Source organism: Bubalus kerabau, chromosome 12 (genome assembly GCF_029407905.1).
Source record: "Bubalus kerabau isolate K-KA32 ecotype Philippines breed swamp buffalo chromosome 12, PCC_UOA_SB_1v2, whole genome shotgun sequence".
NCBI lineage: Eukaryota > Metazoa > Chordata > Mammalia > Artiodactyla > Bovidae > Bubalus > Bubalus kerabau.
This window is the reverse complement of record NC_073635.1, coordinates 12,179,436-12,204,236: the sequence shown is the minus strand read 5'-3', so window position 1 is coordinate 12,204,236 and position 24,801 is coordinate 12,179,436. Positions and strand designations below refer to the sequence as shown.

At 42.0% G+C, this 24,801-nt stretch overlaps 2 protein-coding genes across 7 annotated transcripts in view; both read left to right on the top strand.

The window, feature by feature from the left end:
- MTRF1 (mitochondrial translation release factor 1) overlaps positions 1 to 6,319 on the top strand; it is a 57,046-nt gene extending 50,727 nt beyond the window's left edge. For all 6 annotated transcript variants that reach the window (XM_055541968.1, XM_055541966.1, XM_055541967.1 and 3 more), the window contains one exon: positions 5,329 to 6,319. In XM_055541968.1, coding sequence (XP_055397943.1) covers positions 5,329 to 5,442 — 114 coding nt within the window. In that variant the 3' untranslated portion in view covers positions 5,443 to 6,319. The remainder of the gene's footprint in view (positions 1 to 5,328) is intronic.
- Positions 6,320 to 13,793: 7,474 nt separating this feature from the next.
- LOC129624286 (kelch repeat and BTB domain-containing protein 7) lies at positions 13,794 to 18,475 on the top strand. The gene has a single exon (XM_055541958.1). It carries the CDS (start codon positions 14,098 to 14,100, stop codon positions 16,138 to 16,140), a length of 2,043 nt encoding a protein of 680 aa, XP_055397933.1. The 5' UTR covers positions 13,794 to 14,097; the 3' UTR covers positions 16,141 to 18,475.
- Positions 18,476 to 24,801: the final 6,326 nt, after the last annotated feature.

Here is a 24,801-nt window from a genome sequence, read left to right as displayed (position 1 = left end):
GTGATTGTGACTAAACTACTCAGACTCTTTAAGGTAATTTCATTGTTGGTAACCTGATACTAGGATGTTTTCTATATTACTCATTTTTTTTGGTCCCAGTTGAGACAGAATCTCATCAAATCCCGACATCTCTCCTGGGGGAGAATGTCCCAGACCAAGGGGGTGGGCAGGTCTTGAGGTGAGAGCAGTTACTAAACAGAACTCCCTCTGTGCTCGTTCTGGTATCGAAGAGGCAAGATAACTGGCAGCAGGGTTCCTTCTCAGGAGCACGTTTGCTGCCACATCAGTTAATATCAGAGCCCTTTAATCTGGAGGTGGTACTGTAACTTGATTGAACTAATTCGTTTTTCATTATTGATAGCTGTTTTATTTACACCCTCCCACATACAGTCCTGGGGACCACTGTAAACCTCTCAGACGACTTATATTTTTGTAGCACTACGAGATTTATTTACATCCCTATAAAGAGAACTGTGAAAATCACTCAGTTGTGTTCAGTTCTTTGAGAGGCCATGGACTATACAGTCAATGGAATTCTCCAGGACAGAACACTGGAGTGGGGAGCCTTGGACTTTGACAGACGTCCTGCTGTGTGTTTAAAACAGGAAAAGTCAAAGTATTTCCTGTGTGTCAGCCTTCCCAGGTAGCGAAATGGAGGAGCATGAAAGTCTGCCTTTCGCCACACGCACAGCCACTGACCTGGAGCAGAGGCTGTGTGGGCAGTGAGTGGCACACATGTGTGGCTTCCAGCTCTGCTGCCGGCAGGGCTCAGAGCGGCACAGAGGGAGGAGGGTCCACGACCCTCAGCCACCCGCCAGACTGAAGGCCGGAAGCAACTTGATGTAAAATTCGGCAGGATCTTCCCTCCCCGAGTCCCTTCTCTGTTACACCTATTCACTTACAAGGTCGCTTTCAAGGCTGAAAGTTCTGTTGCCTGAGGCGAGCAGAGAGCTTAACCTCCAGTTTCTACACGGATCTCAGCCCTGTGGTCTCTCAGCATCTGTTGTGTGAGCTACTGAAGTGACCTCTTCCTCCCTCTGATTGGAAGCTCACCTGGCAGTTTTTGGATTAGAGAATTCTTATCTCCTGCCTTGTCACTTTGGGAATTTTGAATTTCTTTGCTTTTGTTTTTAAGAAGTGAGCTAAAATTTCCTACAACACTAAATAAAATGGTACTGGTCCTGTCCTTCAAAAAAAAAATTAAAATCTGTACATAGGACAGAGAAAGAAACTAGTCAGACTGCATGATTTAGGAACTGAAGAGTTGTATTGGTTGCCCAAAATTTGTTCGGTTTTTCTGTAACATCTTATGGAAAAACCCAAACAAACTTCTGGGCCAACCCAACAGATGAGGCAGGAAAAGTGATAAAGGCCTTAGCCCCAGGGCAGCTGCTGTAGGACTGAGCGGAAAGGAAAGAAAGTCGGCGCCTGAGGGTCTCTGCTCAGCCCTCCTCCACCATTCTACAGCCAGGCCTCCTCCCTTCTCCATGCACAGAGCTCCTCATGGAGTGGCTGTGTTCTTCCAAGATCATGATCTTGACCCAAGACAATAATTGGTTTGTTTGGTAAGGAAGTCCAGACAAGCCCCAGTCAATGAGCTTCTTCCCAGAATGTTTAATTAAGAGACAAATGTGCTCCTTCTCTCTTGGTGGATGAAGCTGAAATATGTAAAGCTTACAAGAGGTTAGAAGCCGTATTTCCAGCCATGGCGAGCAGGAGTCTTCAGTGAGGGAACACTGGAAGCTCATATATTGATCTTTTATTTTTTTAAACATACATTTATTTATTTGGCTGTGTCAAGCCATAGTTGCAGCACACGGGATCTTCTTGTGGGCTCCAGAGCACGTGGGTTTAGTTGCCCTGGGGCATGTGGGATTGTAGTTCCACCACCAGGGATTGAACCCATGTACGCTGCTTTGGGAATGGGATTCTTAACCACTGGACCAGCAGGAACATGCCACAGCTGATGTAGTGAAAGGAGCAAAACTGGGAGAACGGGATACAGAGAATCCTGATGGTATTGTTAGTGATCGGGGTTCTTGGCCTTCCCTAATCAATAGAAATTGAGTAGACGCCAGACTAGGAATTCAGGTAAGGCTTCATTCAGGCCCCTGCTGCAGCGCAGTTGGGGCAGGAACAAATAACAGGTTCCCATACGTACTCTCTTCTGGATGCAGGGATGAGCTTGTTTTTTATGTGGGGTGAGGGTAGGGGTGGCTTAGGTGTTTTGCCCACCCCTTAGGTGGTGGTATGGTGTTATGCACAGTACCAAGCTTTTTTTTTTTGCGCTCCAAGCCCCTCAAAAAATCACAGTTGGGTTTTTTGGTCTCTTTGTATCTTTTGGGTCCAGAATTTGCCCCAGCTGCCCATGCACGCAAGTTATTTTTAGGCCCATACAGTTTCTTTGTATTCTGTTGAGAGGTGTGTCCAGTGCAGCCAGCATCGCAGCACTGCAGCAAAGGGTCCCAGCCCCCAGGCCTATCTCAGTATGAATTCCCACGTAATTTAACCTGAGGCTTAGCTTCATTCCCAGGGTGGTAGCAGTTCAGTTCAGATCAGCCGCTCATTCGTGTCCGACTCTTTGCAACCCCATGAATCGCAGCACGCCAGGCTTCCCTGTCCATCACCAACTCCCGGAGTTCACCCAGACTCACATCCATCGAGTCAGTGATGCCATCCAGCCATCTCATCCTCTGTCGTCCCCTTCTCCTGCCCCCAATCCCTCCCAGGATCAGTCTTTTCCAATGAGTCAACTCTTCGCATGAGGTAGACAAAATACTGGAGTTACAGCTTCAGCATCAGTCCTTCCGATGAACACCCGATGAACACCAATGGACTGGTTGGATCTCCTTGCAGTCCAAGGGACTCTCAAGAGTCTTCTCCAACACCACAGTTCAAAAGCATCAATTCTTCGGTGCTCAGCTTTCTTCACAGTCCAACTCTCACATCCATACATGACCACTGGAGAAACCACAGCCTTGACTAGATGGACCTTTGTTGGCAAAGTAATGTCTCTGCTTTTGAATATGCTCTCTAGGTTGGTCATAACTTTCCTTCCAAGGAGTAAGCGTCTTTTAATTTCATGGCTGCAATCACCATCTACAGTGATTTTGGAGCCCAAAAAAATAAAGTCTGACACTGTTTCCCCATCTATTTCCCATGAAGTGATAGGACCAGATGCCATGATCTTAGTTTTCTGAATGTTGAGCTTTAAGCCAGGGTGGTGGCAGTAGCCTTGTACATTCCTGCCCTTGGGTTCTCTGAAGTCAGCCAGAAATATGTTTATTATGAATTCCCTTGTAGATAATTTTCTTTTTAACTTACCTAAATTGTAAGCTCAGATTACCATGTAATATCTGAGCCACTTCCCTGGGGGCTCAGTGGTAAATTACCATGCAAGCAGGAGATACAAGAGATGTGGGTTTGATCCCTGGGCCAGGAAGATTCTGTGGGTCAAGAAATGGCAACCCACTCCAGTATTCTTGCCTAAGAAATCCCATGGACAGAGGGGCCTGGAGAGCTACAGTCCATGGGGTCACAAAAGAATCAGACACGACTTAGTGACTAAACACCACCACCATCATGTAATATATTATTTTGTATTTTTATTCTGTTTCTGAAAGTCCCTGTGCAGATTGCTTACCACCAGCCTATCTCCTGTCCTGTATTCCAATTACACTGGAAATTTACTCTTGCCCTGGGTGTTCATTGCACTGTTTCCATACCTCTCTTCATACTCATTCTTTTGACTGAAGTGCTCTGTTTGTCTCTATTTGGAGAAATACTATTCTCTTTTTAAGATCTAATTCAAAATGTTCTTCCTTTTTTAAAAAATTTCTTACATTGTATTATGCTTATGTGTTACCTAACTCTCCCACTAGATTGTAAGCTTCTGAAAGCTGGAAACTAAAGCTCCCTCATCTTTGATCTTTTCCCTGGTGGCTCAGAGGTTAAAGTGTCTGCCCGCAATGCGGGAGGCCTGGGTTCAATCCCTGGGTTGGGAAGATCCCCTGGAGAAGGAAATGGCAACCCACTCCAGTATTCTTGCCTGGAGAATCCCATGGACGGAGGAGCCTGGTGGGCTACAGTCCACAGGGTCGCAAAGAGTCAAAGACACTTTGACACAGAGACTTAACTAGCACTCTGGTTAATCCAATTGAACTCTAAATGTGATGTGATTATCAGTAAGAGTAATGACCCTTTTAACATAATTTTCAGATGATTAAATCACACTGGCAATAATCATAATAATTTGAGCTTACAGGGCACACTAATTTTATAAGCAATTTTCAAATTATGTTCAAAATGGTGTATAAATCAGTTTTAAAATTTCATCAAGTTTAATCAGCATTTTACTCTATGCTAGTGTTTTGTAGAATACAAAGATAGTAAGGCATATCTTTCCTCTTTAACTGCAAGACTACTCAGGAAAGACTAAATATAAGAGTAGTTCATGCCTACATCTAAACTTTAAATGGTCTGTGTTCCAAATGTCAATATTAAAATATTTCTGTTAAGTGAATGTCTGGATTTTGAGCATTTCCAAAAGAGGATACTCTGCTAAATCACTAATTCCAACAACTCTGTTACACAGAAACTTTAAAACACAAGAAAGGTGCTCATAGTCATTATTTTACTCATTTCTTAGAGAAACTTCAGGGAGGACTGCTGCGAAGTCTTAACTGAAACAGTTTCCACCCAGTGGAATTATTTGGAGGTTTAATAAACAAGGGTTTTTTCCCCTCAACTTTTAATTTTGACAGTTCAAGCACACATGTTTAACGATTAGCTCATATGTAGACCTAGATGGAACCTTTGTTAATATTTTGCTATTCTTGCCTTCTCTTCCGCCTCCACTTCCTCTCTCTATGTATACACTTGTGTTGCCGCTGAACCGCTAGAAAGCAAGTTGTAGGACTCAAGACAATGTCCCCCAAATACTTCAGCATAAATATTTTTCAATACACAGGACTTCCAGATTTTAAAGCCAATGTGTTCCTAATTTAAGAAAAAACAGAACTATTATAAAGCACTTCTGGATTAAATAATTTGAATTTGGAAGATTGGCTAATTTAAAAATGCTAATTTAAACTACTTAAGAAACAGTATAATTCCATTTACTTAATTTTTAGATTCACTTTTTACATAAAAAGTAAATATTAACTAGGGAATCCTCCCAAGTTAGCAATTATGTTCATTACATTGTAGATTAGTAATCGTTTGTTGCTATTAAATAATGATTTTAAAGAAACAAAATACATAAATGCTTAATTCTTTGTTGTGTTTCTATCTAGTAATCAAGTTTTCATGATAACTGTCTTTTACCAGGAATTTTTATGTGGGGAGAAGTGCTTGGATCAGCTAATTCAGAGACTGCTTCAATCAGCGGATGAAGAAGCCATTACTGAATTTTTGGATGAAAACCTTAAATTAGTCAAATAAAGTCTGATTTATAATTTATTACTATAGAAATGAGATGGGCCTACATCAAGAAGCAGACCCAAGCAAGGAAGTCTTTTTGAAAGTTGATAAAGTGCAGCTAAAATTACACAGTACTCACAAAAATATTTTTTTAATGAATCAAGTCACGTTTCTTGACCTAAGAGTTTTATTTTAAGTTTCCTGTAAAGTACAGTCCAACTCTTCATGTAGAACCGAAGTATGCATCTTCAGAAAGAGACAGTATTGAGAATTGACTGTGTGATTTAGAGCAGATCATTTGTTCTCTGTATATACCTTTATTTTAAAACCATCTATAAAGTACTGGAGAATCCCATAGACGGAGGATCCTGGTGGGCTGCAGTCCATGGGGTCGCTAGAGTCGGACACGACTGAACGACTTCACTTTCACTTTTCACTTTCATGCATTGGAGAAGGAAATGGCAACCCCACTCCAGTGTTCTTGCCTGGAGAATCCCAGGGACGGGGAAGCCTGGTGGCCTGCCGTCTATGGGGTCACACAGAGTCGGACACACTGAAGTGACTTGGCAGCATAAATTAATTTAAATACATTTAAAATCTATTACTTCAGGACTTTGCCCATGGTAGAATCTAGTGATATAAACTTACAAACTTCCTTAAAGACAACGTACTGTTATTCACGTCAGTGTTAGGACTTAAACCACTACTTTTAAATAAAAAAATAAATAAAAGTTGTGAAGAATATGAGTCGGTAACGACGAGCACTAGTATACAGATGGTCGAGCTCTGTGAGGGCTGAATGAACTCTGTACTGTGCAAACTACAAGTCAATATTTAAAGCAGACTCTCTGGCTTCTGTTTCTTATTGTTCTGACTTAATAAACATTCACAAATGTGGTGTAATATGAGTAATTCACTGGGGTCGGTTTTGTGCTGTGACATGTAAAACCTAGTCCTTACCTTAGGGAGCTTCCAGCTGAAGAGGGAACCAAAATATGTCACCAACCCTAATTCAGAGTGGCACACTGTATTTAGTAATCGTTCTTGGGAAGTTTTTTGAGTAAAAAAGAGAGTGGTTGTTATTTTAGACAGTTCCTCAGAAAGGAACTATATGCCAGAAAAGACTGGTTAAAATAGAGTTTTAAGACCAATTGAATTATTTGGAAATAAAGATGAGAGGAAAATTTTCTCTGAAGCTTTTATTTTGAAAATCAAGTACTCAGAAAAGTTTTACACATAATTTTAAATAACCAGTTCAATGAATTGTCTAGATTCAACTATTGTTAATACCTTGTCATATTTGTTTTTTCTCTTTCTCTGATTCATACACATACAGTGGTTGTTGAACTATTTAAAAATTTGTTATGTTTTTAAAAAATTTTATCTTTTGGATGCACTTCACAGCATATGGAATCAGTTCCTCAATCGAGGATCAAACCCAAGCCCCCTGCATTGGCAGCATGGAGTGTTAACCACTGGACCACTAGGGAAATCCCTGGACTATTTAAAAGTTAGTGTCTGATCTTATAACACTACTCCTAAATATTTTATCACATCCTAAGAATAAGGGCATTCTCATACAAAATTATAACTCCATTATCACACTGAAAATTGGAAATGTTAGTCGCTCAGTCGTGTCCAACTCTGCGATGCCATGGACTGTAGCCCAATTCTTCGGCGCTCAGCCTTCTTCACAGTCCAACTCTCACATCCATACATGACCACTGGAGAAACCATAGCCTTGACTAGACGGACTTTTGTTGCCAAAGTAATGTCTCTGCTTTTGAATATGCTATCTAGGTTGGTCATGACTTTCCTTCCAAGGAATAAGTGTCTTTTAATTTCATGGCTGCAATCACCATCTGCAGTGATTTTGGAGCCCCCCCAAAATAAAGTCTGACACTGTTTCCACTGTTTCCCCATCTATTTCCCATGAAGTGATGGGACCAGATGCCAATGTCTTCGTTTTCTGAATATTGAGCTTTAAGCCAACTTTTTCACTCGCCTCTTTCACTTTCATCAAGAAGCTTTTTAGTTCCTCTTCACTTTCTGCCATAAGGGTAGTGTCATCTGCATATCTGAGGTGATTGATATTTCTCCCAGCAATCTTGATTCCAGCTTGTGCTTCTTCCAGCCCAGCGTTTCTCACAATGTACTCTGCATAGAAGTTAAATAAGCCGGGTGACAATATACAGCCTTGATGTACTCCTTTTCCTAAAGATGAGTTAAATTCAGATTAAACACGTTTGGTAAGACTTCTTAGATGATATTGTGATACTGTATCATATCAGGAAGTCCCTGCTGTTAGTGATACTAAGTTTGGAAGCTGGCAGACTCTCCATGGTAATGGAAATGGAGCAAGCTCTCCATGCTTTCTTTAATAATGAGTATATAATCTGCAGGGTAATACTTTGTCATCATAAACATTTGATTTCTCATTGTGCAAGGCAGCTTCTGAAATCACCCCAGTGATCCCTGTTCCTGGCATTTCACGCACTTGTGTAATCTCCCCTTGAATGTGCACCATATTTATTGACTCTTTTCTAACAGGTAGAATACGATGGAAGTGGTGGGATTGTCACGCCTGATACAAGGTTGTAGAAAGACTCGCTTCTGGCTCTGTTTCTGCCTCTCTCTTGGGTTACTCGCGCTGATGGCAGCAAGATGCTGTCATTAGCAGCCCTATGGAATGAGCCTCATTGTTTGGCAAAACTGAGTCCATTGGTCCAACAGTCCTCAACAGCCTGCCAGCTGGCACACGAGTGGGCTTGGAAGTGGACCGTGTACCCCAAGTTGTGTCCTGAAATGACTGTGGACAGTCTTAACTATGATTTCAGGAGAGCCCTACTCCAGGAAGTGACCCTCAGACACTGAGTAGATTATGGTTTCTTGGTTTCAGCCACAAATAGGGTAATTTGTTACAACCCAAATATGTAACTGATACACCCAGTGACCTTTAATCTCATTGATTTAACCTCAAGAAATGATTCTTGCTTTGCCTGAGACATCTGTTACATTTGGAGTTACCAAATGGTGATGTTCTCAGACTTTCATTCTTTCTAAATTTATTAGTTGACGTTCTTTTTAAATTATTTATTTATGTATTATTTGGCTGTGCTGGGTCTTTGGTGCTGAGCAAAGGCTTTCTCTAGTTGCAGTGGGAACGGGGCGGGGGATGGCAGGGCTACTCTCCCTTGTGGTGTGCAGACTTCTCATTGCAGTGGCTTCTCGTTGCAGAGCACAGGTTTTAGGCTTGTGGGCTCAGTAGATGTGGTGCATGGGCTTAGTTGCCCTATGGCATGTGGGATCTTCTCGGACTAGGGATCAAACCCATGTCCCCTGCATCAGCAGGCAGATTCTTATCCACTGTACCATCAGGGAAGTCCAGAAACAGATTTTTGTTTTCAGGCATGTTACGTAACAGAGAAACGTTTATTTAAGGAAATGTAAATATCAATAACCTCAGATATGCAGATGACACCACCCTTACAGCAGAAAGTGAAGAGGAACTAAAAAGCCTCTTGGTGAAAGTGAAAGTAAAAAAGTTGACTTAAAGCTCAACATTGAGAAAACTAAGATCATGGCATCCAGTCCCATCACTTCATGGGAAATAGATGGGAAAACAGAGGAAACAGTGTCAGACTTTATTTTTTTTGGGCTCCAAAATCACTGCAGATGGTGATTGCAGCCATGAAATTAAAAGACTCTTACTCCTTGGAAGGAAAATTATGATCAACCTAGACAGCATATTCAAAAGCAGAGAGATTACTTTGCCAACAAAGGTCCATCTAGTCAAGGCTATGGTTTTTCCAGTGGCATGTATGGATGTGAGAGTTGGACTGTCAAGAAAGTTGAGTGCCGAAGAATTGATGCTTTTGAACTGTGGTGTTGAAGAAGACTCGAGAGTCCCTTGGACTGCAAGGAGATCCAACCAGTCCATTCTAAAGGAGATCAGTCCTGGGTGTTCTTTGGAAGGACTGATGCTAAAGCTCCAATACTTTGGCTACCTCATGCGAAGAGTTGACTCATTGGAAAAGACTCTGATGCTGGGAGGGATTGGGGGCAGGAGGAAAAGGGAACGACAGAGGATGAGATGGCTGGATGGCATCACCGACTCGATGGACATGAGTTTGGGTGAACTCCGGGAGTTGGTGATGGACAGGGAGGCCTGGCATGCTGCAATTCATGGGGTCACAAAGAGTCGGACACGACTGAGTGACTGAACTGAAATGAACTGAAGTATTAAAACATCATGTGAAAGAAGGCAAAATGAAGATAGTCTACCTTAATGTTTTTCATTAGTCTGCCTTAATGTTTTCTCAAACCTTGGTGTTTATACCAATCACTTGGGAAACTTCCCACAAGGCAGATGCTGATTCAGTAGGTTTGGGGCCTGCGATTCTGCATTTGCAACAAGCTCCCAGGTGATGACCGGCAATCATGGTGGCCCACAGACACCACTTGGAGCAGCAGGGATCTAGGACATCTGTTAGTTAATGAATAATTTCAGTTGTTCTATACTTTATTTTTGGACAATGCAATTCAGTTCAATTCACAATCCTACATTATGCAGATAGACCTTTAGTCCCCCAAACTACAAAGGTAAACTTGACATTTTTAACTGTAAGTAGAAAAATATTAGGAATGGACCTTTAACCATGCCCTCCTCCAGGGGATCTTCCTGATCCAGGGATCGAACCAGTGTCTCCTGCATCTCTTGCTGGGCCTTTAAGCCAAAGATAAATCAGGGTTCTTGTAAAACAGTCTGGAAAGCCAAAGTTCATTGCCTCGTATAATCAACACCTTTAAAATAACAAGGAGTACCAAACTTTATTTAACAAGTACATTTTGGAACTTCCCTGCTGTTTCGGTGGCTAAGACTCTGCACTCCTAATGCAAGCAGCTGGGGTTTGAGCGCTGGTCAGGGAACTACAGGGGGCTTCCCAGGTGACTCAGTGGTAAAGACCCTGCCTGCCAATGTAGGAGACACCGGTTCGATTCCTGGGTGGGGAAGACCCCGCCTGGAGGAGGAAATGGCAACCCACTCCAGTATTCTTGCCATGGACAGAAGAACCTGGCAGGCAGCATGCAGTCCATAGGGTTGCAAGGAGTCGGACACGACTGAGCAACTGTGCACCCACTCGAACAAGGAACTGGACCCCACATCCTGCAACTAAGACCTGGCCCAGCCAGATAAATAAATATTAAAATAAATAAACAAACCTTAGAGATAGTTTGAAATTGAGTCAAGGGACCTAGGATCACCAAACTACTACAAAGAAATTGTTTTTAAAATCATTTGTCTCCAGTGTTGGGGGGCAACAGTGATTAGGAAACACGCGTTGGCAAGGTTAGAGCTTCTGGGGTGCTGGTAATGTTCTATTTCCGGGCCTGAATGAAGGCTACATGGCTGTATTCATTTCATAATAACTGTATTTACAATTGAGTTATTTTGGACAGTTGCATTCACCTGTGTAACTACCAGCCCAATCAAGAAGAGAACATTTCCATCATCCCTGAAAGCTTCTTTGTGTTCCTTTCCAATCAACCAAGCAATCTGTTACCTCCACCCACTCCCCCAACAGTGGCTGCCTCTTTCATGATTTTGATTCATCAGAACTTATTTTCACTGTTCTGGAACTTCACATAAATGGTCATAGGCATATACTCCCTGTATATCAAGTTTCTTCTGTTCAAAATTTTTGACATTCAGTTTACAATTGCAGGTATCAAAGATTGTTTCTTTTTATTTCTGAGTAGTATTGCACTGTATGAATATAGCACAATTCATTTCTTTCATTCTATAGATGCATATTTGGATTATTCCAAGTTTTGACTATTATGGATAAAGCTATGAACATCCTTGGACAAGTCTTTTTTTTTAAAAAAATAACTTCATTTATTTATTTTTGGCTGTGCTGGGTCTTTGTGCTGAGTGGGCTTTTCTAGTTTCAGCAAGCGGAAGCTGCTCTCTAGTTGCGGTGCTCAGACTTTTGTTGCAGAGCACAGGCTCTCGGGCACTTGGACTTCAGTAGTTGTGGCTCCTGGGCTCTAGAGCACAGGCTCAGTAGTTGTGGCGCATGGGCTTAGTTGCTTTGCTGCATGTGCAGGGATCGAACTCATGTCTCCCACATTGGCAGGTGGATTCTTTACCACTGAGCCACCAGGGAACCCCTGCACAAGTCTCTGTAGACATGTTTTAATTTCTCTTAGGCAGATGCATAGGTGTGAAATTGTTGGGCATTTAACATTCAAAGAAACTACCGAACAGGTTTTAAAAGTGGATATATCAATTTATAGTCATAGTAGTAATATATGAGGGTTCCAAAAGCTCCCTATTATCACCAACATTTAAATTGTTGACCTTTTTAAAAAAATTTTAATTGAAGGATAATCACCCTACATAACAATGTTTTTGTTGGTTAGTATTGCTGATCCTTATTTTTAATATTATTGATCTTAAGTTTAGTCATTCTAGTGGGTATGCAATGTTTTCTCATTGTGACTTTAATTTGCATTCGTCTGATGATGAACAACATTGAATGTTGAACAGCTTTTCATATGTTTATTGAGTATAATATGTATTACAGATAGTTTTTCCTAGTCTCTGACTTGCATTTTTATTTTGTTTTTCACTGCTTTTTGATGAGCAAAGCTGTAATCTTGTTGTTGTTGTTGTTTTTTAAACATTTTATTTTTACTTATTGGGCACACAGAGTAGTCAAATTCGGAGACCTGAAGTAGAATGGTAGTTACCAGGGATTTTAGGGAGGAAGACAGAGACATTATGAATGGGTACAAAGTTGCAGTTTTGCAACATATAAACAGTTGGATGGTAGTGATGTGGCAAAACAAGGTGAATATACTTAACGCCAAAGCAATTAAAAATTTAAAAATTGTTAAAATGGTAACCTTTATGTAAAGTATATTTTATAGACATTAAAAATTTTTTTAATTGTTTTTTTCCCCAGCTGGTGTTAGTGCGGGAGGGAAAGCAATCATGGTTACTAATAACTTAATTCTCTCTGGTGTACCTGAAAGACACACAAGGAAGGTACAGAAGAGATATTGGGGCCCAGAACCCCACTTAGTTTAATGTCTCTATCCTGGAGTACTTCCATTAGACCCTCATCACTTAATCAGACAAGAAAGACAGTTTGACTAAGAGTTATTCTTTTGTGTGTTATTCACGGATTCATGTACTAATACTAAAGATTTAATTCACTAGGTTACGGTAACACATGGCAGGCAAACTAGCAGCAGGAGCAGACTGGTTTTTAAATAGAAGTTCTCTAACCTTAACCCCTAACTTAACTTTAAAAAAATCTAAGTACTTGATTTTGAATATTTAAATGTTGATCTGTCATATATAAACACTTTTGTACAGCATAGTATATTATTTCAAGGAATGTGTAAGCATGTATGAATACCACGTTTTGAGGATCTTGGGTTTTTGTACAACACAAGGTATGTTTTTTAAATATTTTAATTTAGAACTCTTCTTTGTAACTTCTTAGTAAAGACTTCTTAGTAAAGAATCTTCATTTGATTTTTGGAAAGGATGTGAAAGAAGAAATATGAGTAACCCTCTTATTAAGGAGTTATGAAAATAATTTTGCTCCCTAGTTGATGAAGTGTTGATTAGGTGAGACGTCAATGTATCTGTGAATGTGCCTGATTTGCCCATGTAAGACCATCAGAAATGCTGTTCTCTAGCTGCTTTCTATGGGGTCGCACAGAGTCGGACACGACTGGAGCGACTTAGCAGCAGCAGCAGCAGCAGGACCTCATCTTTGTCTAAGATATCCTGCTCAACCTACATATCATTTAGTACTGAAAATACTGTAATACTCTTCAGAGCCTTTGAAAAGAAGCCGCAGTAAACACTGCAAGTTTTCTTTGTAGAAACTGCTCATGGTTTCGAATAAGTGGATGCCTCATTTTTCATAAATTCTAAATGAAAAGCCAACAGTTACTCAATATTTGTGTTTTAGTCACAGTGTAAACATTGATCTAATCAACAAGTATTTACTGAAGCATCCTATGTCCTATGAAATTTAGATCATTCCATTCTCCCAGAATCCTATGAAATGCTATTATCCCCAATTTCCAGACAGGGAAATGTTCTGACAGAAAAGTTACACGACTAATGAATATTAAAACGGGACTTCCACTCTAAGACTTCAAACCCACAGCTCTAAACCATCAAACCTGGAATAAACGCTTGCTGATTCTCTTAGTTAAACCAGTAGACCCCCCAGAAGCCTCGCGATATTACTGGAACTACTGATCCCAACATGCACAGCGGCTCCTGTGAGGCCCCCTAAGCCGCAGAGTCCGCGGGGTCCCGGCATGCCTCGAGGCGCGAAAGGCAACCTGGGAGCCGTAGTTCTCCTGGGCACCTACCGGTATTGCCAGCGCGGCGGTGGTGGATCGCTTGGTTCCAGTTTGTAGGTCCTGTGAGGGCGAGCTGAGGCGGAGAAAGGGCGTGGAACTGGAACCGGGTGAGTCAGGCACTGTCTACGCGATAAAGGGAGGCGGCACCGCGGAGCAGGGCTGACTTAAATCAGCGCGGCAGTCTTTTCAGGGACACAGCGGTCTCGGCGTCAGCGAAAACAGAGCGAGGAGGCGCCAGAGCCCGGTTCTCGTCCTTCGCTCCCCGCCGCCCTCTCCACCATGCAGTCCCGGGAAGAAGCTCCGCGCTCTCGCCGCCTCGCCAGTCCCCGCGGCGGGAGGCGTCCCAAGAGGATTTCCAAGCCGTCAGTTTCGGCTTTTTTCACGGGCCCGGAGGAGCTGAAGGACACGGGCCATTCTGCAGCCCTGCTGGCCCAGCTCAAGTCCTTTTACGACGCGCGGCTGCTCTGCGATGTGACCATCGAGGTGGTCACCCCCGGCAGCGGGCCCGGCACGGGCCGCCTTTTTTCCTGCAACCGTAACGTGCTGGCGGCCGCGTGTCCCTACTTCAAGAGCATGTTCACCGGCGGCATGTACGAGAGCCATCAGACGAACGTGACCATGCACGACGTGGACGCCGAGTCCTTCGAGGTGCTGGTCGATTACTGCTACACCGGTCGCGTGTCATTAAGTGAGGCCAACGTGCAGCGCCTTTACGCGGCCTCCGACATGCTGCAGCTGGAGTACGTGCGGGAAGCCTGTGCCTCCTTCCTAGCCCGCCGCCTCGACCTGACCAACTGCACGGCCATCCTCAAGTTCGCCGACGCCTTCGACCATCACAAGCTGCGATCACAGGCCCAGTCCTTTATAGCCCACAACTTCAAGCAGCTCAGCCGCATGGGTTCGATTCGGGAAGAGTCCCTGGCAGATCTGACCCTGGCCCAGCTGCTAGCTGTCCTGCGCCTGGACAGTCTAGACATCGAGAGTGAGCGGACCGTGTGTCACGTGGCGGTGCAGTGGTTGGAGGCGGCTCCCAAGGAGCGGGGTCCCAGCGCTGCAGAAGTCTTCAAGTGTGTCCGCTGGACCCACTTCTCTGACGAAGACCGGGGCTACCTGGAAGAACTGCTGACCAAGCCCATTGTGAAGAAGTACTGTCTGGACCTTGTTGAAGGGGCCCTGCAGATGCGATATGGTGACACGTTGTGCAAGTCTCTGGTACCCAAGCCAGAGAGCAGCAGCAGTAGCTCTGTTGTGTCCATAGCAGAAAATCCACCCCAGAGGCTGGGTATGTGTGCCAAGGAGATGGTGATCTTCTTTGGCCATCCCAGAGATCCCTTTCTGTGCTATGACCCATACTCGGGGGACATTTACACAATGCCATCACCTTTGACCAGTTTGGCTCACACTAAGACTGTCACCTCTTCAGCTGTCTGTGTCTCTCCAGACCATGACATCTATCTAGCCGCCCAGCCCAGGAAGGATCTCTGGGTGTATAAACCAGCCCAGAATAGTTGGCAGCAACTTGCTGACCGCCTGCTCTGCCGGGAGGGCATGGATGTGGCATACCTCAATGGCTACATCTACATCCTGGGTGGACGTGACCCCATTACTGGAGTGAAATTAAAGGAAGTGGAGTGCTACAGTGTTCAGAGGAACCAGTGGGCCTTAGTGGCTCCTGTACCACATTCCTTCTATTCCTTTGAACTCATAGTGGTTCAGAACTATCTTTATGCTGTGAACAGTAAGCGCATGCTCTGCTATGATCCTAGCCATAATATGTGGCTGAACTGTGCTTCCCTTAAACGGAGTGACTTTCAGGAAGCCTGTGTCTTCAATGATGAGATCTATTGCATCTGTGACATCCCAGTCATGAAGGTGTATAACCCAGCCAGGGGAGAATGGAGGCGTATTAGTAATATTCCCCTGGACTCGGAGACCCACAACTACCAGATTGTCAATCATGGCCAAAAGTTGCTCCTCATCACTTCCACAACCCCTCAATGGAAAAAAAACCGGGTAACTGTGTATGAATATGATACAAGGGAAGACCAGTGGATTAATATAGGGACCATGTTAGGGCTTCTGCAGTTTGACTCTGGCTTTATTTGCCTCTGTGCTCGTGTTTATCCTTCCTGCCTTGAACCTGGTCAGAGTTTCATCACTGAGGAAGATGATGCACGGAGTGAGTCTAGTACTGAATGGGACTTAGATGGGTTCAGTGAACTGGACTCTGAGTCAGGAAGTTCAAGTTCTTTTTCTGATGATGAAGTCTGGGTACAGGTAGCCCCTCAGCGAAATGCACAGGATCAGCAGGGTTCTTTGTAAATAGTTTGAAATACTAAGATGTTTCTATTGCTATGAATATATCTTAAAAAGATGTCCTTTCCTTTTCCGGGGAAAAAATTAAACTTTGATTAGGATTGCATATTTGGTTTAGAAAGGGTAATGTTTGAATTGCTAATGTAATGTTACAAAATGTAAACAGTCCATGAAATCAGCTATATAATAATTTACTGTGCTGAAAGTGGAGATTAAAATATGCAACAAAAAAAAAATGAACCATGTAATTGATGAGAATGCTTGCTGGTTTTTTTCCGTGTTCAAGAATTTGTTGCACTAGTGAATTGTTTTCATTAATTACATGGTTTATATTTTGATTATCTAATTTAGTCTTCTGTTCATTTTAAAATTCTGTTTAGTGTTGTGGGGGGAAGTTAGCTTTTTCATTTTTGTGTAGAAAATTGGACTAGAAATTGTTGGCAGGTTTCGAAGATTTATATCTTCCTTCTGAATAATGAAAGTAGTAGATTTCCCAAATTCTCACATAGTTTTGAGTATTCTAAGTTTAATATAGTTTGTTAAAATTTGGTTTGGTTTTCTTCTCTTCTGCAAAGAAAAACAATTGGACATATAATTAAGGTTATCAAAGAGTGATTTCATTTTGATAATGGACAGAATGGTCTTAAGCCCTCACAAAAAGTAAGGGGAAAAAAATGAGGATTCCACTGTCTTACAAAAAATTTTCCTTTTTATTTTTGGAATATAAAATGTGTACTTGCTAAATGTGACCATTTTTCTGTCTTAAAAAGCATCCATTCTAGTAGAACCACTATTTAGACCCTTCTAAACCAAAAACAATAGATAACTTGCCGCATTTTTCGTTTATACCTGGTACATGTTACACTGAAGCAGAGGAGCAATTGTTTTTTCACTGGACGTGTGATTGGGTAATGGAAAGTTTTAATCCATTGGTCATGCCTTGTCTTAAAAAGTTTATATGCTTTCCTACAACATTTTGGCTGTATAGTTTTGGTGTTTGTCTTAGAGAATTCTTTGGCAGGAAGTGATTTTTGTGAGGTGATATGGCTTTGAAGATGTGTATAAGCTAAAAACAGTATTTTATTGAGATCAGTAGTAGTTATTGTGTCTATCAACTCTAAAATCAAGTGCCAGAGAGAACTTTAAAATTTTAAGCTGTGTATAAAATTGTTTAATGTAGCATTGAAATTTTCTGTCAGTTTTGTAAGTCACTGTAAATGATTATCAGCTTGAAGTTATTTTTATATTAAAAGTTGACAAATAACATAAGTGGATGATGACATTTGGGGCCAAAAGTGAGAATATGTTTCCTCTAAAATACTTCCCTAAGCAGTGGTGTACCTGGTTATTTTATTTATTTGTATCTCTCCTATATTTCTCTGTGAAGCATGCTCCAGTCTGATTTTTGTTTTTTTCGTTTTATATCACCATAATAAGGGAAGATGTAGAAATAGAGACTTAAGTTGCACAAATTTGATACTGTTAAATACGAGAACATATAGGTACTTACTTTTTGAGGGTCTGTTAATACATACGGTTGTCACAATACATATACATGATAAATAGTGTATATGTACAAATGCTTATGGTCTATACATTTTTTTATACTCACTTAGTTTATCTTCTTGAATCGTTGTTCAGTAACATACTAATTCCTCTTCTATACTTATTCTCTAGTGACCAAATGCTGACATTTCTTTTCACCCAGGCAGAGTACTGAGGAGTGTATTCTGGAGAACAGAGTTTTGAAACTAAGCAAAGGGAGGGAGAGAGAAAATGGTTTAAAAAAGCCAAACACACAAATAATGTTTTCTTAGCCATTTCGATGGGCCACTGGAAGAATCTGCAGGAGGTTCCTGTCTAATATTATTTAGTGAAATAAGATTCTTACTCCAGCAGCATATGTTCCTTCAAAACAGCAAACGCTGCTCTAGTTTTTGTTCCATAGAGGGACGTCAACAAGCACTGCTCTTAACATGGAAGGCTCTATCTTAATTGTATTTTTTGGCCAGCTTTTCTTCACCAGTAACTTCTTGTTGATAGTTTTTTGTTCTCTAAGATTGAAATAGAAACAAGCTGTTCACAACCACATTATCCATCTACAGAATTAAGGTGTGCAACCAGTTGATAAGTGACATTCTCTCATGTGTCATTCTCATCCTCTGAGTTAGGTATAAGCTAATTAGTAGTAAAATATTGGTTTACAAAGAGCTTTTCTTAGAAAGGATTTTGGTTTCATAATATGTTTGTGAATTAAGGATAGATGTTAACCTTTATTTTTTTTTATAGAGAAGTGATTTGTACATGGTTAGTTACAAATAAAACTGGCACTAGAACCCCAGGCCTTCTGACCTCTTGATTTAGTTTGTGCTAAATGTACAAAACCCTTGCTTACATAGTGACACGACCAGCAGAGCAGTGTTGAAATCCCTTCATCACAGGAAAGCGCCTTTGTCTCAGTTTTACAATTAATCGACACAGATTTTAGCAAATGCTTAATATAATGTCATTTGCAGGATTGCTGTTTGTAAAACTTAAGAATGATCTTACTTATTTTTTGTATCTGTCTGCCTGTAGTCTGAAAAGCTCAGAGAACCCAAATTATTTCAAATAATTTAAATATTCAAACAATTAGCATTGGTATTTTCAAAAGGACAAAAAAGGGACTAATTTAGTGAACAGTTTGGGTTTAGGATTAAATTTAAATTATAATTTCCTTCTATATCCTCTAGTTGAGCAGTGTTGTGTGTGTGTGTGTGTGTTCTTTTTTTTTTTTAGCCTGTTTCATACCTAGATCTTACTGATAATCTGATGAAATCTTTTGACCCATTCCCTAGAAAAATGTACATGTTTATGTTTGCATAATTTCAAAGGTGTTAGACGTTTCTTCAGTTCATTTGCACACCCAGGGTAAGAACACTGTAAGAGTCCCAAGAACACTTCTACAGAAAAGGAATTAGCATTTTGCAAGAGACGTATTGCTCAAATGTTTGTGAGAGGGGAAGGGCATTATTAAAATAGAGCTTAAAGAAAGCATATGCATTTTCCACCTGAAAGGGATCTGAGTATCAGAACAAAGACAAAATTGACACTTGGTGAATTTCAAATTTCCTCATGATGTTATTATGCCTGAGAACAGTGAAGTAACTAAATGTAAGTGGCTTAAAGAAATCGGTCAGATGAGCTAATGTATATGAAACCTTTGACATGTGAAATGATTATTGTCTAAAGGGAAAGAAAGTGAAGTCTCTTTGAGACTGCATGGACTGTAGCCTACCAGGCTCCTCCGTCTGTGGGATTTTCCAGGCAAGAATACTGCCATGGTATTTCCTTTTCCAGGGGATCTTCCCAACCCAGGGATCAAACCCGGGTCTCCCTCATTGTAGGCAGACACTTGGCCATCTGAGCCACCAAGGAAGTCCAAGGATTATTGTCTAGGAAGGCTGTATATATATTATGCTTCAAAGTAAATTATAAGTTGCAGGTATTTCAAACTTGATATCACAGCTATTTATTAGGTATCTAAATTACAAGAGTTCTTTATCTCACAATGACCAGGTAAACAGGTGCTTGGAAAGGGCGTCTACCCATAAGGAATTTATTTAAGGTATCATTTAAAAATATAAATTTGCTATTCACTGCTCATTAAACTAGAAACCAGTATTTTGCCTGATGTCATTTTCACCAGTTTGTGCTGAAATGAGGAAAATAGATAAAACAATGGGTAAAGTGAAGTCACTCAGTTGTGTCCGACCCTGTGACCCCATGGACCCACCAGGCTCCTCCGTCCATGGGATTCTCCAGGCAAGAATACTGGAGTGGGTTGCCATTTCCTTCTCCAGGGGATCTTCCTGACCCAGGGATCGAACCCAGGTCTCCTGCATTTCAAGCAGATACTTTAACCTCTGAGCCACCAGGGAAGCCCAAACAATGGGTAAGTTGTAAACTAAAAGGATTTAGTTGATTTTTTTTTTAATGTTCATGAATTGGAAATATAAAAAGTTTGCAGTTCTATGTCAGTCCCCTAAACTTGAAAGTTAACTTCTCTTTGAAGTCCTAACATCTGTCGCTTGCTTCTTGGCTGTTTTACTTTACTCAGTCCTCTCATTTGATCTCTCCAATACGTGCTTAAGAGTGTCGGCATCTTTTCATCATAACATTAAAAGAATATTTATTATAGCAAATATGATAGAGCAGGAACGTATAGGAAGCAAAATTGTTTATATAAAATATGGCTAACTAGCAATTCTAAGAGCATTTATTGAAAAACTGTTTTAGAACCATAGAGATTGATAAATGTATACAAACAAACAAAAAATTTTAACAAAGCCAAACAAGATACAGTGTTCACAGAAGCTGCCAAGTCTTCCAGTACCAGATAGACAATACATTGTGTCAGTTCAGTTCAGTTCAGTCCCTCAGTCATGTCCGACTCTTTGTGACCCCATGAACTGCAGCACGCCAGGTCTCCCTGTCCATCACCAACTCCCAGAGCTTGCTCAAACTCATGTCCATTGAGTTGGTGATGCCATCCAACCATCTCATCCTCTGTCACTCCCTTCTCCTCCTGCCTTCAGCCTTTCTCAGCATCAGGGTCTTTTCAAATGAGTCAGTTCTTCGTATCAGGTGGCCAAAGGATTGTTGTGTGCCCCCTCCTTAACTGGACCGTTTTGTCACCGAGGTCCATTCTACCAGCTCCTGTTCCTCACTTATTTAACTTGTGAACTCAACACTGTCCAAGACACAGGGTGTAGGGAACAATATTGTTGCATACCATTCCCCCTCCTTTTCTGAGGCATATTTTCTCAGAAATTGTTCTACTCTGTGAGCAATCACCTCTCTATGACAGAATGAACCTTTTACATTTTCCAAAGCAATTTTAGCTGCTCAGAACCACCATATCTTCAGTTAAGTCGCTCAGTTGTGTCCGACTCTTGAGACCCCAAGGACTGCAGAATGCCAGGCCTCCCTGTCCATCACCAACTCCCAGAGCTTGCTCAAACTCATGTCCATTGAGTTGGTGATGCCATCCAACCATCTCATTCTCTATTACTCCCTTCTCCTCCTGCCTTCAATCTTTCCCAGCGTCAGGGTCTTTTCAAATGAGTCAGTTCTTCCCATCAGGTGGCCACAAAGTACTGGAGTTTCAGCTTCAGCATGAGTCTTTCCAATGAATATTCAGGACTAGTTTCTTTTAGGATGGACTGGTTTTATCTCCTTGCAGTCCAAGGGACTCTTAAGAGTTTTCTTTAACAACCCTGGGGGTGGGGAGAGGTGGCAAACTATCCCTTAATTCTGGGAAAATTAGCAAATAGCAGTGGCTGTCACTTCAAGGCACAGCCTGATCTAGTCTCAGTATCCTTCTGGCTTTCTTTGTACAGAGAAGGTATCATGGGGCCATGTTTTCCTCTCACTTTATACTTTAGTTAGGGATCTGTGTGTGGTTTGTTCAAAAGAGACCCTATAGTTTTGAGGGTTTTTGAAGATTTTTTTTTTTAATGTGGACCATTTTTAAAGTCTTTATTGAATTTGTCACAATATTGTTTCTGTTTGACATTTTTGGGTTTGGGGCTTCAAGGCATGTGGTGTCTTAGCTCCCCAACAAGTGATTGAACCTGGACCCCCTGCATTGAAGGGTTGAGAATTTTTAAGTAGAGACTTGACAGTTCAATCTGTTTTGTCAAGAATCCTCTCCTGGAGGTATTGACAAGTGCAAGGCAGAGGGGCAAGACCAGTTCAAGGAAGGCAGATGGAGTCCAGACGGCGAGACTGAAGTAGGAGACCGATGGGCTCCTGGGCCAGACAGCCGGTGTTTGTCAAGTGGAGTAAAAGTCAAGCTTCATTCTCAGGCAGACGCTCCAAGGACAAAGCTAGTGGCAAGAGCTGAGCACTGCTGAAGTAAAGAGATAAAGTGCCCACTCCTGAGATCAAGGAAAACTTCCCTACCTGCACATGTGCAGAAAGGCTCCTTGGGGGTTGAAAAAGGAGAGAGCCCCACCCCATAACAAGTGTGGACATGCACCCACTATCCATCTTAGCAAAAAGTTGCTCATGCATCTTGGGTAGGGTCCAAGGACAAGTGAGGTACGGAGAAAGAAACTAGATAATTGGCCAAATGTAAACAAAGACCCTGAAGAACTGTCCTATATAAGTGATTGAAGTTGCCTTCTGACTACTGCGGTCTTCGTTCAGGGCTCCGCACTCCTCTCTGGGCTTGTATCTCTGCCTGGTTTCTGAATGACTGTTCTCCTCACTCAGGATGCCTGCGTTCCTCTCCAGGTGTATATCTCTCCCTACTTTCTGACTTGCTGTGCTCCTGCTCGTTAGAGAGGATGCCCATACCTTTTCTCTCTGGGTGTGTATTTCTTCCTAGCTTCTGTCTTAAATAAACTATTTCTCTGTGTACTCTCCCAGATGTTATGCTGTCTCTAATAATAAACTTTGTACCTATTACAGTTTTTGCCTCCTTGAAACATTCTTATTTGCAAATGGGGTAAAGAGCCAGGGCCACTTTGCTTCTAGCTTCTAGCCTCTAGTCATCTGGTGGCTAGGATTCCTCATTTGCATCCAGGCTTCCCAGGTGGCGCAGTGGTGAAGAATCTGCCTGCTAATGCAGGAGACACAAGAAACAAGGGTTCGATCCCTGGGTTGAGAAGATCCCCTGGAGTAGAAAATGACAACCTACTCCAGTATTATTGCCTGGAAAATTCCATGGATAGAGGAGCCAGTCCTTGGGATTGCTGAGCACAGCACACACACCCAACCCAGACTGAATTCCTGGGCAGGGAACTAAGATCTCTCTTCAGGACTGCTCGCGACTGTCTCCTAGCGCAATTGTGGGCTTGACGAGGAAGGGTCAGGCATAAGAGAGACTGAGCTGGGTCTGTATTTGTATGTTTAGAGGTGAGGGAGCTGAGAAAGGAAGTATGAAAGGAATCTGAGAAAGGAAGGACTGCAGGCTATTTCATAAGCTTCCGGCTTGCCTATCATGTGAGGGTACAGGCCAAACTCCTACACAAAAGAGGCCCTGAGATGTAAGGCAGAGACTCAGAAGTGAGCTGTGAAGTGTCGGCAGGGTGGTTCTGGCCCGCTGAGGTTCTTCATGAGCCTGGGTTCGCTCAGCACTGTCCCCACAGCTCCTAAGGAGTGAGTTGTCTTCATTCTCATGGACAAAGCACACCCACGAGGGTTACATCTATGTTGCAGCCTGCAGGGATGGGCAAAGAGAGGAAATGGAGAGCACAAAATTCCTTTTTAAAGCACTTTTACACTTCTGCCATTTTTTCATGGGGAAGAATTTCATCATATCACCATATCCAGCCACATGTTTACCTGAGAAATATCATTAGATGAATAGTATATGTCCAGCTAAAACTCAGGGTTTCTGTTATTAAATAGATGAATAAATGAATAGATTTTGATATAGATGTGCCAGGCTTCTTGTATTCAAGTGTAGACAATTCACAACATGCAAGTTTTGTTACTCTGATGGTCATTTCAAATCTCCCTAACCCTCCTTCTATAGTAAATTCAAAACCAAAAGTTAAATTCCATATAATGCTGAATATTTAGAAAAAGCAGAGGAACCAGAGATCAAATTGCCAACATCTGCTGGGTCATCAAAAAAGCAAGAGAGTTCCAGAAAAACATCTATTTCTGCTTTATTGACTATGCTAAAGCCTTTGACTGTGTGGATCACAATAAACTGTGGAAAATTCTTCAAGAGATGGAAATAACAGACCACCTGACCTGCCTCTTGAGACACCTATATGCAGGTCAGGAAGCAACAGCTAGAACTGGACATGGACCAACAGACTGGTTCCAAATAGGAAAAGGAGTGCGTCAAGGCTGTATATTGTCACCCTGCTTATTTAACGTATATGCAGAGTACATCAGGAGAAACGCTGGGCTGGAGGAAGCACAAGCTGGAATCAAGATTGCCAGGAGAAATATCAATAACCTCAGATATGCAGATGACACCACCTTTATGGCAGAAAGTGAAGAGGAACTAAAAAGCCTCTTGATGAAAGTGAAAGAGGAGAGTGAAAATGTTGGCTTAAAGCTCAACATTCAGAAAACTGAGATCATGGCATCCAGTCCCATCACTTCATGGCAAATAGATGTGGAAACAGTGGCTGACTATTTTTCTGGGCTCCAATATCACAGCAGATGGTGACTGCAGCCATGAAATTAAAAGATGCTTGCTCCTTGGAAGGAAAGTTATGACCAACCTAGACAGCATATTAAAAAGCAGAGACATTACTTTGCCAACAAAGGTCTGTCTAGTCAAGGCTATGGTTTTTCCAGTGGTCATGTATGGATGTGAGAGTTGGACTATAAAGAAAGCTGAGCACCGAAGAATTGATGCTTTTGAACTGTAGTGCTGGAGAAGACTCTTGACAGTCCCTTGGACTGCAGGGAGATCCAACCAGTCCATCCTAAAGGAGATCAGTCCTGGGTGTTCATTGGAAGGACTGATGTTGAAGCTGAAACTCCAATACTTTGGCCAACTGATGCTAAGAGCTGACTCATTGGAAAAGACCCTGATGCTGGGAACGATTTAAGTGGGAGGAGAAGGGGACGACAGAGGATGAAATGGTTGGATGGCATCACCGACTCAGTGGACTTGGGTTTGGGTGGACTCCAGGAGTTGGTGATGGACAGGGA